We start from the raw sequence: 17,565 nt of genomic DNA, 5'->3' as shown, positions 1-17,565 counted from the left end.
AAATTTCATATCCTATCTGAAGTTAAGGAGAGGATGGGAAAGCTCAGCCCTTCACCCAAGAATAAGCCAGTAATGACATCTCGACGCGTGGGAAGTGTTTCCCTCAGCTGGGAGGATCTGAGGCTGCACCCCAGTGGGATTCCTTGCTCGAGTTGGAAGGCCACTCAGAGGTAGACGCATATTGTAGCAGGAGTGCGGAGGGTTTAGCTGGCTGGGGATGAAATACCAGAGGGGAGAGACATTCGAAGTCCTAGGGGCTTCCCCCAATTTGGAGGCGCGGGCTGTGCTGTGCATATGGGACTGAGGAGCCGGGTGACCGCCGTGGCCTGTGCCTTCCGCTGAGGGTCTGAAAGGGACGCGACGCTGCTGGGCACGGCATTTGAGTCCCGGGAGACGGCCCAGCAGTGCCCAACGAGCCCGCGCCAGACCCTGGCGTCCTCCATCTTCTCTCCTGCGCTCCCCCTGCTCCAGCTGCCTGAGCCGCGGACCGCAGCACCACACACCCCCGCGGGGGGGGACGCCGCGCCCCATCCCCGCCCCCGGCCCCACCCCAGCCCCCCCGCGGGGGCCCTGACCCCACCGCCGGCGGGCACTGGCTGAGCTCCGAGGCGGCGAGCCTGCGGCGGGGACGCCCAGAAGGGGTCCGGGCGGCTGGGGGCGGCGGCGGCCGGGTCGGGGCTCCCCCCCCGCCCGCGCTCGCCGCGGCGGTGGTGCGTCCCGGAGGTTACCGGAAGTGGCCGCGCTCGGCGCTGCCATGTTGAGGAGCCGCCGCTGCCGCTGCCGCCGCCGCCGCCGCCGCCGCTTTGTTGTCGCCTCCTCCGGCTGAGGAGGCTCCCCGAGCGGGGGGAGTGGGGAGGAGGGGGGTCGGCCGCCGCAGCCATGGAGGCCAACTGGACCGCGTTCCTGTTCCAGGTACTGGGGGCCCCCCCGGGGGGGCACGGGGGGGACAGGGGGGCCGGGCCCGGGGCTGGCGGGCGGGCGGGCGCTCCTCCTCCCCTCCCTCCCGGCTCCGCTCTCCGGCCCGGCCTTAATCCCCCTTTGTTTTTCCGCCCGCCCGCCCCGGCGGAGCGGGGCTGCTGAGGTGAAAGGAGGCGGCCTCACGGGGTGCGGGGGAGAGAGCAGGCCTCGGGGTGAACCCCGGGCCCCCCCTAGCACACTCACGCACACGCACACACCCTTCCCTCCCGCCCTGAAGGGGAAGGGAGGAGGCCGGTCGCTGTCACCACCCGCGGCCCAGAGAAAGGAGGGCGCCGGGCCGCTGGATAGCGCGGGCCGCTTGGCCACAGTGCGCCCGGCCCGGGCCCTCATCGGGGGCTGGGGGGGTCCCCAGGTCCTACTCTGAGACCCCCCCACACACACAACAGACGCACTTCATCCATCTTCCGCTCGCTCTTTCCTTTTCACCTCCGTCTCCTCTTTTTGTGTGTGTGTGTGTGTGTGTTGACTTTCTGACCCCCCCATCCCTGCGAATAGCGGGTATCCCTGGGTTCCCCGCCACTCCCCCTTCCCGCCGCCCCTCTCTTGTGTTTACCCTGTTGGGGGGTGTTGTGAGTGAGTATCCCCTCCCCAAACTTTTTCACTGGATTTACATTTTTTCTCTCGCAAGCCTTTGCCGAGCCTTGGCAGCTGACACCCTGTCCCTCTGTCCAGCTCTCCCGCCGTCTCATTCAGCCCGGGGAATCCCCCAGCCGGGCCGGGGAGGGGGGAGCTGTGGGGGCCGGGACTCCAGGAGGCCCGACCTTCTCCCGGAGCGCTTTTCCCTCTCGTCCCACCTCGAACGTTTCCTCCAACCAAGTGGGGGAGACGGAAAGTGAAGAGAGCAAACAAAGTCGGCTTACAAAGCCCCCAGATGAGTCATTCGTTGGGGTGTTGGTCTACACTTTTTGCAAGAAACTTGAAAGTGACTGTAGCCGATACGTTGGCAGTCCTCTTGCCCGCTCATTTTAGGTGGGGGACCCCTGTTGGGAAGACCTAGGCTGGAACTTATTTTTTCCCTGCTTCATTTCTATTTGCAAACGAAGCACTTAGTGGGCAGTAGTGATGAGCTCACCGGGAAACTTCGGAACCAGAGGAGGTTAGGAAGCTTGTCACTTTAAATGCGTTCTTCCCGCCTCTCTGGGTTATTTTCCTTCTTTGAATAACTTCGTCAAATCCCAGACGCGTTGCTTGGGCGCTTGAGACCTTTTGAAACTAACCAGGAATGGATGCAGAATTTTCAGAAAATCCTCCCAGCCACTGGACCCATCCCAGTGGAGTTAATACAGGGAATTGGATAATTCAAACATTACCTATTATGTAGAGCTGGTTTATTGTTTTAAGACCTATTTTCTCTCAAATGTGAGTAATTTGATTTTTAAGTAGTTAATTGGAATATATTCTGGCTTCTTAAAATTGAAGATATGCAAAATTACGGAACTCACAAACTTCTTTTTCTCATTCTGATCTGGTATTGTTTTATCATGCTTTAAGTCAACTTAAAAATGCATGGGGAAAGATATGATACATAACTAGTTGGCATCCAGATTGATGTAAAAGTGGCAAATGCCCTCTCTAAAAAAAATTTTCAAATGGTCATTTAAATATGGAATTAATGGGCCACCTAAGTGATTTTCCTGTGAGGAATGATTTAGATTTACCATATTAAACCTGCTGCCCGTAAACTTCATGGAGATTGAAAAAAAAGGGAGAGTTCTATATTATGTAAAGGAAAAACCTATAACTACTTTTTGGAAAGCTAGTCGAACAATCTTTTGGAATACTTTTATTCTTTTTCTGGATAAGACAAATGCCAAGCATTTATTGATCAACTTGTTAATTAGATTTTATATTATTTAATTTTTTTTCAGCAATTAAAATCTTTTTTTCCACCTGATGGAGAAGTGTGAAAGCTAATATTTGATCCTGGGCTTGGCAATGTGTGCAGTGAAAACTGTTGGAAAATAATTTAGAGCCAAGGACAGTTGAATGGGTAAAGAGAATATTTCAGTCTTTTCTATGGAAAGGTATGAATAGACTTACTCAGTTTCAGTTTTAAGTAATTTTTACTGGGGAAATGGGAGAGTTAAACTCTCTTGTTTGTTTCCTAGAGCATACTATTGAATTTATATTTTAAAACAATTTAATACCTGCTTGCTTTCCAGATAACCTGGTGGAAAGTGAAAGCCATAACTGTTAAGATGTTTGATGGATGATTCTCCTAACAGGACATTCAAGATATGACTCACTGATGCTAATTTGTTTCAGTACAAAATTTTTTGCCCTCTGGCACTGGAGATTTCATGGTGCTATATCCTACTACCCTGGGTGATGAAATAACATTTCTGTTTTGTTTTTTTGCCAACCCCAGAAAAAGGAAAGCTTGGGCAGGGTTAAAAAGCCTTAAAGTTGAAAGAGATAGGAGATAAAATAAAAGCTTTGGTTTGATACTCGTCAAATAAAAGTCTACCCAAAAGTTTTTTTTTTTTTTTTTTAATCACTTAACTGAAGGCAGGCCATGGTTGTTATTTTACTCTGTCTCTCCCTCAGAGAACAAGTTGGGGAAACCCAGTTCCCCTCTTAGAAGGCTTCATGTAGAAGTGTGGGGATCCTAGGAATCCTCAGAGAGTGATTCCTGTAGTGGTCGAGGCATTCTACAGCATTTCACCCAAGAAGCAGGGACCTGGTGTGACCCTCGTGTGAGAGTGAGCTTCAGCAATGCTGTAAAAATACTTTATGTTGCCACAGACATCTGAATTGGTAAAATGGCAGTAAGTGCTTTTAGTACTCCATCGAACTAATGGTTGTTTAGAATTGAAAAATGCCTCTAAACACTATAAGTCTGAACTTTGTCCAGAAGATTTGCATTCCCTATTATCTGATCCGTTAGCCTTTGAAATTGTATATCTTGAGCTATCTTCAGCTATTAACTGTTTGTATACTGTATGGAAACTCGGGTATCCGACAGCCAGGTTGGAAAGGGGGTAAGATTTGCATCCAAATTCTGTTAAGTTTCCACTGATGTCTTGTGGGCAGACACTGACATTTATAGGAGCTCCATTAACTAAATTAAAAGTGGACTATAATTCAGTATAATCCCTAAGTCCAGAAAGCTACTCCTAGGTAAGCACACAATTTCTGTGAGTACTTCCAGGACTCAAAGGGGCATTCAACCAAAATTATTAAATGGGAACTGGTAACTTCGACTACCACACCTCTTAATGATTTGGGGGAGACTTGGTTCCAGGCTTAGCTGTTGTGCTGCCATCAAGTAAATGTGGAGCTATGTGTAGATATTCTTACCCATTAAGGGAGAAGAAGCTCTGTGTGAATGTGTGTGTCTGTCTCCTTGTTTTCTTCTTCTTAATCAAGTTAACTGTAGGACTTGTGATTATAGAGTGAGAAGGCTAAATAAATGACTGGAGTGTCTAAGATGATGGGATGGGCCCCTCCTAGGATGTTGTATGCTTAAAATATTTGGAACTCTTACCTCTGGGTGCATGTATCCTTTTAGGATTACAAAACTCAAGCATAGGGGCTTGGGCTCACTGTCAAAATTTAAAAAATAACGTTGGTAAAGTACAACGTATCAGGAAGAACTATTTCAGGAATTTTTTCCATCATTTCCTAAATGTTTATCAGTATGGAGAATTTTGAAAGAATCAAAACCAAGAGAGTAACTGTTCATAAATACCAAGAACCTGATCCCCGGTGAAATTTTGGTTTCAGTGCAACTAAAGAAAATTTCCAGACGGTGTCCAGTTCTGGAGTGGAGAAGCACATTTTAACAGCAAATGTCTAATACTTTAATGAAACATAAAAGTGCTGGAAGAAGATGAAAATGAAAGGAATTTTAATTATTTATAGCTTGTTTTTTCTTGCTAGTCTATCTTTGAGAGTTTAGGGTTTGAACAACTAGTGTTAAAGGGTGCAGATTTCTAGTTTAAGATCAAATGAACCGAGAAACAACTGACAGGTGTTTTGCTGTAGGCTACCTTCACAGATGCCTTCTAGGCTGATTAATAGCAGGTTTCATTTCAATCAGATCTTTTAGTAGGAAAGTTAAGTGAAAACTTGAAAAGTAAACTTAAATAGTGCATGTTTTCAGAGAGCTAACTTAGCAACAGCCTCCTTCCTCAGTCACTAAGTTTTCTGATGGAAAGGGAAAGACTGCCTTTCTTTTCCTAGGTAAAATAGACCAATGGATGATACTTATATGTGTGTGAGTGTGTAGTGTGTGCATTACTGCAGTAAGGTACTGGTAAATACTGAAGTCTGGAGCGTAATTTTTTTGACAAGTTATTTAAACCTGGTTTCAGCACTGACAGACTAATGCAAACTGATTTCATCAGCTGGTATGTCCCTTATGAACCAGGATGGTGTGTAGTCAGCTGTTTGAAAGCAAGATCACTGTCAGCTGCTTAGTCGTAAAAGTTTTGTGTCTGCACAGTGATTTTAATGCTTTGTATTGGGAGCTCTGAGGGTAACTAGGTGGTTGCTGGATTTCTGCTGCAGGGAGTAGCTTATGGGCTCTTGGATTGTTTCTTCTGGTCTCTGTTGTGTGGAGCATGTTGAATTTTGAAGGCCGTTGTGCGAGGCTGAGTTTCTGAAGTGTAAATGTTTGGTTTTAGGCCCACGAAGCCTCCCATCACCAACAGCAGGCAGCGCAGAACAGCTTGCTGCCCCTCCTGAGCTCTGCTGTGGAGCCCCCTGATCAGAAACCATTGCTTCCAATACCAATAACTCAGAAACCTCAAGCAGCGCCAGAAACATTAAAGGATGCCATTGGGATTAAAAAAGAAAAACCCAAAACTTCATTTGTGTGCACTTACTGCAGTAAAGCTTTCAGGGACAGCTATCACCTGAGGCGCCACGAGTCCTGCCACACAGGGATTAAGTTGGTGTCCCGGTCAAAGAAAACCCCCACCACGGTGGTCCCCCTTATCTCCACCATCGCTGGGGACAGCAGCAGAACTTCGTTGGTCTCGACCATTGCTGGCATCTTATCAACAGTCACTACATCTTCCTCGGGCACCAACCCCAGCAGCAGTGCCAGCACCACAGCTATGCCCGTGACCCAGTCTGTCAAGAAACCCAGTAAGCCCGTCAAGAAGAACCATGCTTGTGAGATGTGTGGGAAGGCCTTCCGAGATGTGTACCACCTCAATCGGCACAAGCTCTCCCATTCGGACGAAAAGCCCTTCGAGTGTCCTGTTTGTAATCAGCGCTTCAAGAGGAAGGACCGGATGACTTACCATGTGAGGTCTCATGAAGGAGGCATCACCAAACCCTATACTTGCAGTGTTTGTGGGAAAGGCTTCTCGAGGTACTGCATTTTGCTTTGCTTTTTTTTTTTTTCATTAGGTATCAGTGCACTTCACTTTTGTCTCTTGTGACCTAGAAGGTTTATGTGAGAATAGCTGTGGGCAGGCCTGTGTTATTAGAGGAGATTGATGATAGATAAAGTATTACACTTCCAGGTCTAATTCCAGTTTGGTGTGGTTGACAAGTGGTGACATAGTGATTAGCTTAATATTTCAGTGGAGAAGTGCCTTGGTGGATTCAGGCCTTCATTTGGCACATCTATAATTCTTACCACTGCAAAACCGCCAGTTTCCAATTCAGTCGGGTGACTAGACATGAGGTTCACTGTGCAAATCAATGCAACTTATTTCCTGGAAGTTGGGATGACCTTGGATACTCTTAGTATAACGTTTAGGAGGACGTTTTTCCATTTTTCTGTGGTTACTAACATTTCACTAATTTTCATTTTTAAAGGCTTTTAAATAAAAGTTAATATAGTAGTAGCTGTCTCTGGCAAGTGTTAGGACTAAAACTTTGGGTATTTTATAATTTAAAGAACCAAGGCCTAACATTTGATGTTGACTAGGAGAGAAAAATTAACAGGTAAAGGACTAAGACTTTTGTTAATGGTAAGAGAGGTAGGGAGGCTTGCACTGGGGGGAGGGGGAGTTGGAAATTCCGCTAGCTTTCTTTAAAATGCTCTCCACCCAAAGCTGCCAAGCATGTAAACATCACCGTGAGTAGCATTTCTCAATGTGTGTTCCATTACATCTTCTGTTGAAACTCTCTCTTTCACAGGCCTGACCACTTAAGCTGTCACGTAAAACATGTCCATTCAACAGAAAGACCCTTCAAATGCCAAGTAAGAGTTAAAATGACTTATCCTTAGTGTAGCACTTAATGCACATTATCCAGAAGGTCTGAGCCAATCAAATCTCACCGTTCTTGAATAGTCTTAGAATCACTGACTTGAGTAAATGTGGTCCATTTGAATTCTTGTTTTATACAATATAAATGACAGCTTCTATTTCTGTGAGGCAAGAGCATTTAAAAATGTAAATGTGTTGTTTTTGTTAAGCTACATTTCCCTTTCCTTAGGCAACAGTATTTATCGTTACAAGAAAAAAATTTGTAGTCTTGCAAAAGTCATTATGTATTTGAAATGAATAAATGAATGAAATGCTTTAAATTATTTTCTGCGTTGATGATTTTAACTGTAATAGAAGAAAATAGGAATTTTCTCCCAAATGTTATCATTTATTGGATGTTTGTCTGCCAAATTGGAGCGTTTTCTAGTTGTTTGAAAATCTGTTGATTCTATTTGACCTAAGTTGTAATAATGAAAAGGTTAAGAATCTTGCTAAATCAAATGACTTTTGTAGACATCAGTAATTTTAGTTTATGGCTGGAAGTCTTTCTCTGCTCCTTTCAGTTAAATGTGTTAATGACTGACTTTATTAAGTAAGTGATTTGAATCCTAAGAAAAATCCAATCTGAGGAAGGAAGCTAGTGTCATTTGAGCGAGTGCCTGCTATGTGCGAGGCCTTGGGCCAGACTCTTAATCCCACCAATAATTTTGGGAGGTAGGTATTTTTACCCTCATTTTACAGATGAAGAAACAAATTCAGATAGGTTAATTTGCTCAGTGTTACACTGTTTCATGAATCAAGGAGCTGGATTTAAATCCAGGTTTAACTGATGCTACAGCTCACATCTTCTCAGTACTCTGTGTTGATATTTTTTTCTTCCCCCAAAATGTAAGGGTCTAAAAGTCACCAAATGTTCTGTTATGATTACGATTCTAGGTAACACATGCAATTAAAATTCAGCTAACTCCGTCTGCTTGCGGACATGGATAGGATAATGCCTAGAATATAACGTACTTTAAAATGAGTAGAACAGGATAGTCTATATTTAAAAAAAGTTTTCCTCCCTCATGCAGACGTGCACTGCTGCCTTTGCCACCAAAGACAGACTGCGGACACACATGGTGCGCCACGAAGGCAAGGTATCGTGTAACATCTGTGGGAAGCTTCTGAGTGCAGCGTACATCACCAGCCACTTAAAGACACACGGGCAGAGCCAAAGTATCAACTGTAATACATGTAAACAAGGCATCAGTAAAAGTAGGTGACACTTCAGATTGTATTTCTGTTGCATTTCAGATTGATGAAATCTGGATGTTTGTATAATGTACTGAAGGTATTTTCCCTGTGCCCTCAGCACTGCATTCATGTTCATCTTACATGTTTTCTCCTGTCACTGAAGTGTGTAAACACCCATCTGTGGAGAGTATATACTGGTGTGGGAAATAGGCCTCACCTGTGTGGATACAAACAGCATCGACAAGCCCTCCACTAATTTTGCTTTCAGTCCTGTGCTTGTCTACTAATAACACCCAAGATAAAAAAGCAGAATTTCCCTGTAACTGTTTTTCAACGTGTCCCTCTTCGGTGGAGTTTAAATAAAGAGCTCGAGTGTTTTAGGATTGTGGCAGCAGAAGCCATGCTAGAAAGTTGCACCTGCTGCAAGGCAGTTTTCGTTGGTTTTATTTAATGTTAGGAAGGTTCTTAAGCATTGGTATCTCCTAACTCCTGTTTGAGTTAGTAACATGCCTTTAATAAAATAACCTTGAAGATGAAAGCGGCATCATTAAATTTGCTTTTCAAACCCAAATCTGTAGAGTTGGGATACCATATCCATTCGAAGGTGTAGTACTCTGCGTACCCTAAATTCAGAATTGAAGATAGACTATTGCAGGGACTCGCGGATAAAATTCAGTACTCACGTTCACGCAGGCTTTGTGTTTGAGATTGCCCTAACCACCAGAGAAAGTCTGTGTTCCGTGTTCCGTTATCTATGTACTACATGCAGCAGAAACATCAAGTGCTCAGAATAGGTGACCAGAAGTGAGTGAGAAAGAGCGACGTTTGGTTTTGTTTTTGGAAAGAACGTTTCATGTGTTTTAATCTCATCCTTTTTTGCTTTTTTGTAAGTACATTGGGTTTATTATCTAGCATGTCATACTTTATTAACTTTGCAAAGATTTACTTTTAGTGACCAACTTTATTAGATATTTTGATGAGCGTTAATTAGTCCATGCTGATATTGCCCAAGTTCCATTCTCAAACACACTTGCTTTTTAATACAGCAAAGAATTCTTTTCTCTTTTATATTGGTTTTCCCCAGCTCTCTCTATTTTTCTTTTATTGATTTATCTATTTTGACCAGTATAGACAGAAGCAGCAAAAGAAGATGCTCTATAGTAAAAACTGTCAAGACAAGTGATAAAGGTCAGAGAAACATGAGGAGCCAAAGTATCTAAGTTTCAGATTTTGAAAAAAATGGCAGCACTTTTTCAAGGTAAATGTCGCGTTTGTGGTTTCTCTTTGGAGTAGCGTGCATGAGCGAGGAGACCAGCAGCCAGAAGCAGCAGCAGCAGCAGCAGCCGCCGCCGCAGCCGCAGCACGTGACGAGCTGGCCAGGGAAGCAGGTGGAGACACTGAGACTGTGGGAAGAAGCTGTCAAGGCGAGAAAGAAAGGTAAGATGAGGTGGCCAGTGCTCACGGTGCTGCTAGAGCAGTGGGCTCGGTGTGCCCCCGGGGTCCCGAGGGAGGCAGCCACAGCTATGGGGAATCTGGCTTCATGGAAACCTGGAAACACTATGTTAGCAACAAAGCTACCAAGCTTCCAGATAAGTCTTTTTACTTTAACAAATAAAAATCCTTAGTACTTCTTTTCGTGTTCTTTTGATTTTCTTTTTTTACAAATTTGAAGCCAGGTTTGGTCCTTTGCTATGTATGTTCAGAGTTCCATTTTTATGTCAACCTCCATGCATTATGGGCTCCTCTTTTTCCTTTCTAAAACATTCCCACTTTTGGCGGTGGATGAAATATTCTTATGGTACATAAGTTTATTTTCTTACAGCTTTGCTACTTTCTGCTCTTTAATGTTCTTTCTGCATTGTATTATTTATTACATGTTTCTAGCTTTATGATGCTGATATCTCTTCTCTTGGTCTTACCCTTAATCTCATTCAGTCTGTCACTGGAGCTGGCATTAGCTTAACATGTATGTACTTACGTGGTTAGGGACTTTACTGTAATTGTTACTGAAACCGAGAATGGTTTGCTTTTCTCTCATATGTCTTATTAAAAAAATCCGTTGGAGTATCTGTTCTCCACACAGCTCTTTAACGTAAAACTTAGAGCTTTGGCTTCTGGACTATCGTGTGGGCATTTCAAGTCAATCATTTTGTCAGTGTACCATCAGCCACGGGAGAGATTCCTAAATTCCTTCTTTCCTTCCTGACCTCTGCCATGTCTTACTGTTTTATTTTATATTCATAAGGAATCCTCTGCCTGTAGGCTCCTCTATAATTCCTTTGCTGTGTAGTTTCTTCCCTCCTTTGCTTTCATGTAGTACGGCTGTTCCCTTCCACAGATCCCTTCTAAACACCCTGTACTTGGATAAAGATAAAAGGAATAGCTTCCTTTTTCATACATCTACTGGCATTGCAGCCAGATAGGCCTTCTACCCTTCCTCAGCGGCTGCTTGCTCCTGTCTTCCAAATGTCATTATTTAATAAAATGTTTTATTGTTAGGAGAAGGGGGGGAATGTATATATGCTGACAGTTGCACGGTGGGTGGAAGCATGTTACGAAGGATGTTTTACTTGAGAAGGAGTAAGAGTAAAATTATTTAAGTCCTAGAAAAGGATGCTGTTAGACTGAAAGGAAAAGGTGCCGGTGGGGGAGGGGGTGGTGATGGCACACGTGAGAGCGAAAGCCCCTTTGGTGTAAACAAGAATACCCTTAGCAGTGCTGCCATCACCTCAGAAGTGAGTTAGTTTTCTCTTTCTTTCTGCATGCTTCTATTTGGTGTTGTATTTCATTTTGCTTGTACAATAAGACTCAGTTGTTTAGCTCATCTTCTGACCTCCATGAAACAAAATGCTATTGTATTCCCGTTTGTAGCATGAATCTCTCTGGAAACGACCACTGCTGTTAGAAACTTCTGTATTCATGTTAGCAAAATGTCACATTTGGGAGGAGAGGACACTTCTGCCCTGAAAACCTAAACTTGAATCAGCAGGTCTCTTTTTTTAAATAAGGTAATATAAGTTCCCAACCCTGAGTGACAATTGGATCGCCATCTCAGGAACTTTTTAAAAATACACATTTCCAAAGTTCCATCTAAATCTCACTATTGAATTTCCTGGGAAGCCATTTTTTTTAAAAAGCTCCCTAGATAAATGATTTTGACCGTCAGCCAGGTTTGGGAATTCCTGACATAGAGTATGGAGTTTGCCAGAGTTTCATCACACTGATCAAGGGAGAGCTGCTTATCGACTCCAGGGTCGGCGTGAGGTGATTTGAGCCATTTGTGTGGGATGTGTGCAGACCTTTATCTTTAGTCTCAAATGTATTTCTCCATTTTGACAGCCGAGTTACACACAAGTAGCCCACTCATCTGTCTTCTTACTGCTGTTTCCTGACACACCAGCAGGTGGTGCTGAATTTTGTTGAGGGGTGCGGTGGGGGTGTCACTTCTGAGGGAAGTTTTAAGCAGTGCCCAGCCTTTGCTTGGTAACAGGGACCAGGGTCCCCCAAATCACTGCAGGGTCTTCTTGCTTAATTAGTCCTCCTCGGTATGGTTGGTGACGTGTATAACAGTGCAGTTAGATGACACGACATAAAGTGGGTGATTTTGTCAGCAGCAGAAAGTGAAGGAGAAATGGGAGTGGGAAGGAGAATGTAAACCCACTGAGAGATATTTTATCTTTCTTAACATAGTTAAGAAACCTAACCAGAAACAACAGGATTGTTTAAACAGTTTTTCTAAGACTGAAGTAAGCGGATAAGAAAATAGCTTGTTTGTCAGTCCCTACTTACGGATTTTTAAAACCTTAACAGAATGTAGCCTCACCTCTGAGGCTTTAGAGTACATAGCATTGAGGACACACAACTCTCTCTGCTAGTTACAGTGTGCCTTACCAGAAGATTTTTCTGATAATCTGTTCTTGTGTGACCATCGGCCCAGCTCTGTGTAAACAAGCTTTCTCCTGGCCTGCCGATGGTTGGCTCTGCCTGCATGATGGTAGTGAGAATACTAAGCCCTGCTTGCTATCTCTGTCCCCACCCCCCGAGTGCCTTACAGAAATTAACTGGTCTTCCCAGCATCACTGTGAGGTAGGTAAGTAAATCTAAATTTGAAGCCCAAAGTGCCAGGCTAAACAAGTCGCCCAAGGCCTTGTGGGAGGTATAGCATCAGAAAAGAGATTCAGGCACCCCCAGTCCTGTGCTCGGAAAGAGCCTCCCTTCTTGTTGACCGCTTGGTAGAGAACTATAATTTCGTTCATTAAAGGTTTGTCCTTTTTAATTAAAAAAAGTTGATTCAGAAGCTGTTTGTAAATTTTGTTCATTGTTTGGGGAGTCTAAAGGCCATTTTGTCTTCTTATTTTAGAAGCTGCTAACCTGTGCCAAACCTCCACGGCTGCTACGACACCCGTGACTCTCACTACTCCATTCAATATCACGTCCTCTGTGTCGTCTGGGACGATGTCAAACCCAGTCACGGTGGCAGCTGCAATGAGCATGAGAAGTCCAGTCAATGTTTCAAGTGCAGTTAACATAACCAGCCCAATGAACATAGGGCACCCTGTAACTATAACCAGTCCATTGTCCATGACCTCTCCTTTAACACTCACTACCCCAGTCAACCTTCCCACCCCTGTCACTGCTCCAGTGAATATAGCACACCCTGTCACCATCACGTCTCCCATGAACCTGCCCACACCTATGACGTTAGCCGCCCCTCTCAATATAGCAATGAGGCCTGTAGAGAGCATGCCTTTCTTACCCCAAGCTTTGCCTACATCACCACCTTGGTGAACAGTATTATAAAATCAAAATATGGGTTAAAGTAAATATTTACCAGCAACTTACTTTTAGTTTATTAAAGCAAAAAGTAAACCATGAAATTGGGAGATTTTATTACATTAGTTAATAATAGTGTAGTAGCATTTTTCTCCAATTTGGCTGGGATTGTTCAAAGTAGGGTGTGTATGTAACTTATCACTGGACCACTTTAGTTTAATCAGAAATTCCTTTTAGCTGACAGCATTGCTTAAACAAGGTAGTAGTTGGCAAGGTAAAATGCCAGAATTAAAACCAATCATAAAAAAGCAAAATCCATTTCAAAATAAAAAAACAGCATTACTGTTTCTAATCCCAAGAAATCATTTTATTCTAAACACTAGCAGAACTCTTCTCCCTATACAAGGCGGATGGCTCATTTTAACCTGAAGTTCTAAATCCACAGAGAGCTAGTGTAGAATTGTCTGTGTTTATTGTTTTTATGAGTAAATACATGCATTGTCATAATAAAATGCATTTCAGAGAATATGCATTTTACCTTTGGGAATATGTTAATTTCAGGCAGCATTCCCTATGGGAAAGGTGATACCAGCTCTGATATGCAAAGCATATGATAATTTATCATTCTAACTTCAACATATAATAGGGATTGTGACCTGATATTTGGAGATGTAAATATTGCTCAGCATATTAATCCTGATGGAATATAGCATTGTAGTTGACTTTTTAAAAAAAATGAAAAAAAAAAAAAAAAACAACCAAAATATACAAACTGTGTTTTGGTAAGAAAAGGCCTCAACTGACAGAGGAGAAGTCAAGCGTGTGGACAGGCAGACTCCTGACAACAGAGGCCAGTGGGACTCCTGTTCAGGAGCCAAGGAGTACTTGGGACAGTTAAAATATATTGCTTTAAATTGGAAGATGCTGGAGGCACTGGGATGTGATATGCCCCTCTCTCTCCCAATCAGAGCCTGTTGATGTTACAACAGGGAAAGATGTGTTAGTTGCTCACTAGAGTTTATGTCTTATATTAAATTGTATACAGTTTTTATTCTAACCACTAACTAGGTAGTATGCCCCTTCAGAACAAGCAGAGTGTATCTTTTTTTTTTTTAATTTCTCCTTCCGTTTCTTAATCAAGTATTGTGCAGATTTGTTCAACTTTGTAAATATGGACATCACTTTTTTTTTCTTTGAGAAAACACTTGTATCAGCTTTGTGGTGTTTTCAGGGAGACAGCTATCTGTACTCCCTGTAGAAACCCAGCAATGATTGTGCACGTCAAGACATGTGCTTTTTATTTCTTAGCAGAATGTTTTATCTCTGTACATAAGGTAGAAACCAAAAGTTAGGGAAACAGATACTCTTTACACCATCATGCCACACATTAATGTTTTTAAAGCATTGTGTTTTTAAAAAAAGTTACTAAAACCAAGACGCTGTGATTTTTTTTAAGTTGCAATATGTTTTTGGTTTTTTTTTTTTCTTTTTTAATCTTACAGTTAAGACAAATGGAATTTAGTTGTATTAATCTTGCAGAATGTTTGCAGGACTGACTATCAAACTGGATGACTTCCATTTATACCCCACTGTGTCAGTTCAAGCATCAAACACCTTACATCTGAGGCGGACTTCCTACATCAGGGACAGGTATCTGGGTGTCATTATACAAAACAGTTCGAGGGGGTTGAACTACATAGTAAAAAATAAAATAGTACTTAGTGTAAAATAATTTTATAAATGATCTTTTGTACTTTAGGACATTAAATTGTACAACTTTTGTATATATAAAAGCTTAGGAACTTTCTGTTTAGCAGGAAGGCAACACATTCCTACACTTTTAATGTATATGTTTGTTATAATGTCCATGTAAACATGCCCTATGTTTGTGCCTTTTAATTAGTTTGTCTCAATAAACAAAATGTAGAGAAAAATATGTAGCTATGACTTTGTTACAACTGTTCCTATCCACAGTACAAAGATGGTTTGTTTTTAATCTGTAGAGCATTATGTGTGGACTACTGGAAGGACTTGTGTAGGGAAGGCCCATACATGGCCCTGCTGAGGCCTGGATTGGGCAGGTAGTGGCCACATTTGGAGGAAGCCCACATTTCCTGGCATGCAGCCCCAGGACCGGGTTCTGGCTCTGCCTGCTGGGACCTGTCATCTCTCTGGCTGGGCTGGCAGTCACCCTCCACCATGATTCAGACAGCCCAGGCTTCTCCACAGTGGCTTAAGGAGCAGTCCTCAGTGGGGGCAGGTGTGGGCCCTACCCCCAGGCTAGAGTGTGGTCGTCAGAACCCTGAAAGTATTAGTTCTTTAAAAAAAAAAAAAAAAAAAAGATATATACTAGAAATGATTGTTTTATCAATTCATTGTATAATAAACAGGAGTGAGACTTCATTGTATGACTTCAGTTAAAATGCTATTTTGTATGCATTCTTTATTCACTTAAGAAGCTTGTCTGCAATAATAAAGCCACGTCGTGTCTTCTTTTGGGAGGGAGAGAGTTGGCAGGAAGGGGGTGGCGGCGGGCCACTGAAAGGGGGGCCGAATAGTTTGTGTGGTGAGATTCTCCTGTGTCTTGGAACTGGAATTGAGTTTTGATGCTGATGAACTGATTCAACCAAGTGTTGAAGGCACGACGGCCACCACGCTACGAAAAAGCAGAGTTTGTTTTTCCCTTCTGGTTGTAACCTGGTTGAGAGCTTCCCTTTATCAGATTGGCAGCTAAACAGTTGTATTAGATAATCCTCAAATCTGACATCCAGCCTGTTACGCTCTAGGGCTCGCTGCTTGGCCTACATTTGCCTTTTATTGTATATCCATTTCCCTCCTAAGGTGTGCTCCTAAATGAAGGTTTCTATGTAAGCAGATGATGATTTTTCCTGTCAATACCAGCACTGTATTACTAACATGCAAAATACTGCAGATTTATTTTGACAAATTAAAGTTAACCGGTCACAAATGTTATGATGGATTGCTTAATATCTTAGAAGCTTCACCAGTTCACTGTGATGGTAGAGACATTTTTAAAGCACTGCTTCTCCAGGTGTACCCATCTTGGTATGCGGCTGGAGGAAGGGGGAGGGAGTGCTGTCAGGCTGGTTGGTATTAAGCTCCTGCGGAGAAGGGAGGGTGGACACACACCGGATTGACTGAGGACACATTCTCCTGCCGGTCAGCGTGAGGAAAAACCAGGAAGCCAGGCCTTGGGGCAGTGGCAACAGATGTCGGCTCCTGTTCTACCCAAAAGAGAAAATGGGTTTAGACTATTTCTCATGCCTAGAACCCAGTTTCTTTACTTGTAAAGGGTTTTAGGCTGGGGCTCCTACCCATTTGTGTTCAGCTAGGTTCATCACGTGTCCTTCGGGTACCAACAATGTGCCAGGCACTGTTGGGCACTAGGGGCCTGTAAAGGCGATTCCAGTGGGTCGCTCCCTCCAAGGAGGCTGTTAAGAGAAACATGGTGAGTACTCAAGTGACAGATCAAGATGAATCGGACACCTCATTTAGTGAGAAAGTTTTGGATACCTACATCTGTTTTATATAGAATTGAGGCTTCCCAGACTTTTTCTGGTAATTGCTGTAGTTTCTATTGACTCAGTGAAAACAGCTGGAGGAAAAGTGTTTCTAGTGTTGCTTTTGTCTGGAAACGGGAAGTGTTATTTCACTGGGTTGCTAGTTAATCTTTACAGCCCTGGCTGTCCAGGTCTCTGCTCTTTTCAAGGGGCCCTACAGTTTGGTCCTCTCTAAAGAGACCTGGTTTGGGATGTAGAGGGAATAGTGAAGGTTTTCCCTGAAGTGTCTTCGAGGCTTCCTGGACGAAAAGTCCAGTGTATTCGTGGGATGTAATCACTTTCCCCCTCCCTGCTCTCATAAATCTGGCCCTCAGTCCTACACTCTTTCCATTTCCTCCTTAAAGAGTCATAGCCTGAATGAATGCCATTTGTCCCCATTTGAGCCTATAAATCTCCCCCACAGCTGGTCTGACCCTAACAGATTACTGGATAATCTCCCCCTGGTCTTGTAAAAATGGGGGTGGGGGCAGGTCAGTGTGGGATGGCTCAGGACTCAATACTGATTGACTTTGTGCATTGACAAAACCAGCTTCTCCTGGTTGCCCACTTTCAGGCAGACAGACCCATTTAGTTCCCAAGGAGGGAATGGCGAGCCGGTCAAAGGCTTTGTTGTGGATTTTTGTGTAATCTAGCCATCTCCTTGGGGCAACCTGTCAGGGGCTGGCTAGTTCGCTTTTCCTGTCCCCAAACAGGCACTTGACCCAGATCTTGGCCCTGGACCCTGAGGGTCAAGTATACTTCGCTTTACAAAAACTGCCGTGTCATGGTAAGAGAAGGGCTTTTCACGCTTCCGATTCTGTATCACCACAGACTCGCATCATCATTTC

At 43.6% G+C, this 17,565-nt stretch overlaps 1 protein-coding gene across 7 annotated transcripts; it reads left to right on the top strand.

Annotated features, from left to right (window-relative positions):
• The first annotated feature begins 624 nt into the window (after positions 1 to 624).
• VEZF1 (vascular endothelial zinc finger 1) lies at positions 625 to 16,125 on the top strand. Of its 7 annotated transcripts, none has more exons than XM_026517424.4 (6): positions 625 to 912; positions 5,607 to 6,301; positions 7,078 to 7,141; positions 8,222 to 8,405; positions 9,678 to 9,821; positions 12,745 to 16,125. In XM_026517424.4, the coding sequence occupies exons 1-6, from the start codon at positions 880 to 882 to the stop codon at positions 13,170 to 13,172; spliced, it is 1,548 nt and encodes a 515-aa protein (XP_026373209.1). In that variant the 5' UTR covers positions 625 to 879; the 3' UTR covers positions 13,173 to 16,125. The 7 variants fall into 7 exon arrangements, with proteins under 7 accessions (XP_026373209.1, XP_026373206.1, XP_026373207.1 ...); XM_026517421.4 differs by having other exon boundaries at positions 639 to 912; positions 8,204 to 8,405; positions 9,675 to 9,821; XM_026517422.4 differs by having other exon boundaries at positions 643 to 912; positions 8,204 to 8,405.
• Positions 16,126 to 17,565: the final 1,440 nt, after the last annotated feature.

Source organism: Ursus arctos, unplaced genomic scaffold (assembly GCF_023065955.2).
Source record: "Ursus arctos isolate Adak ecotype North America unplaced genomic scaffold, UrsArc2.0 scaffold_24, whole genome shotgun sequence".
Classification (NCBI taxonomy): Eukaryota; Metazoa; Chordata; class Mammalia; order Carnivora; family Ursidae; genus Ursus; species Ursus arctos.
The sequence above is the reverse complement of the archived record's forward strand: the minus strand, read 5'-3'. Positions and strand labels throughout refer to the sequence as shown.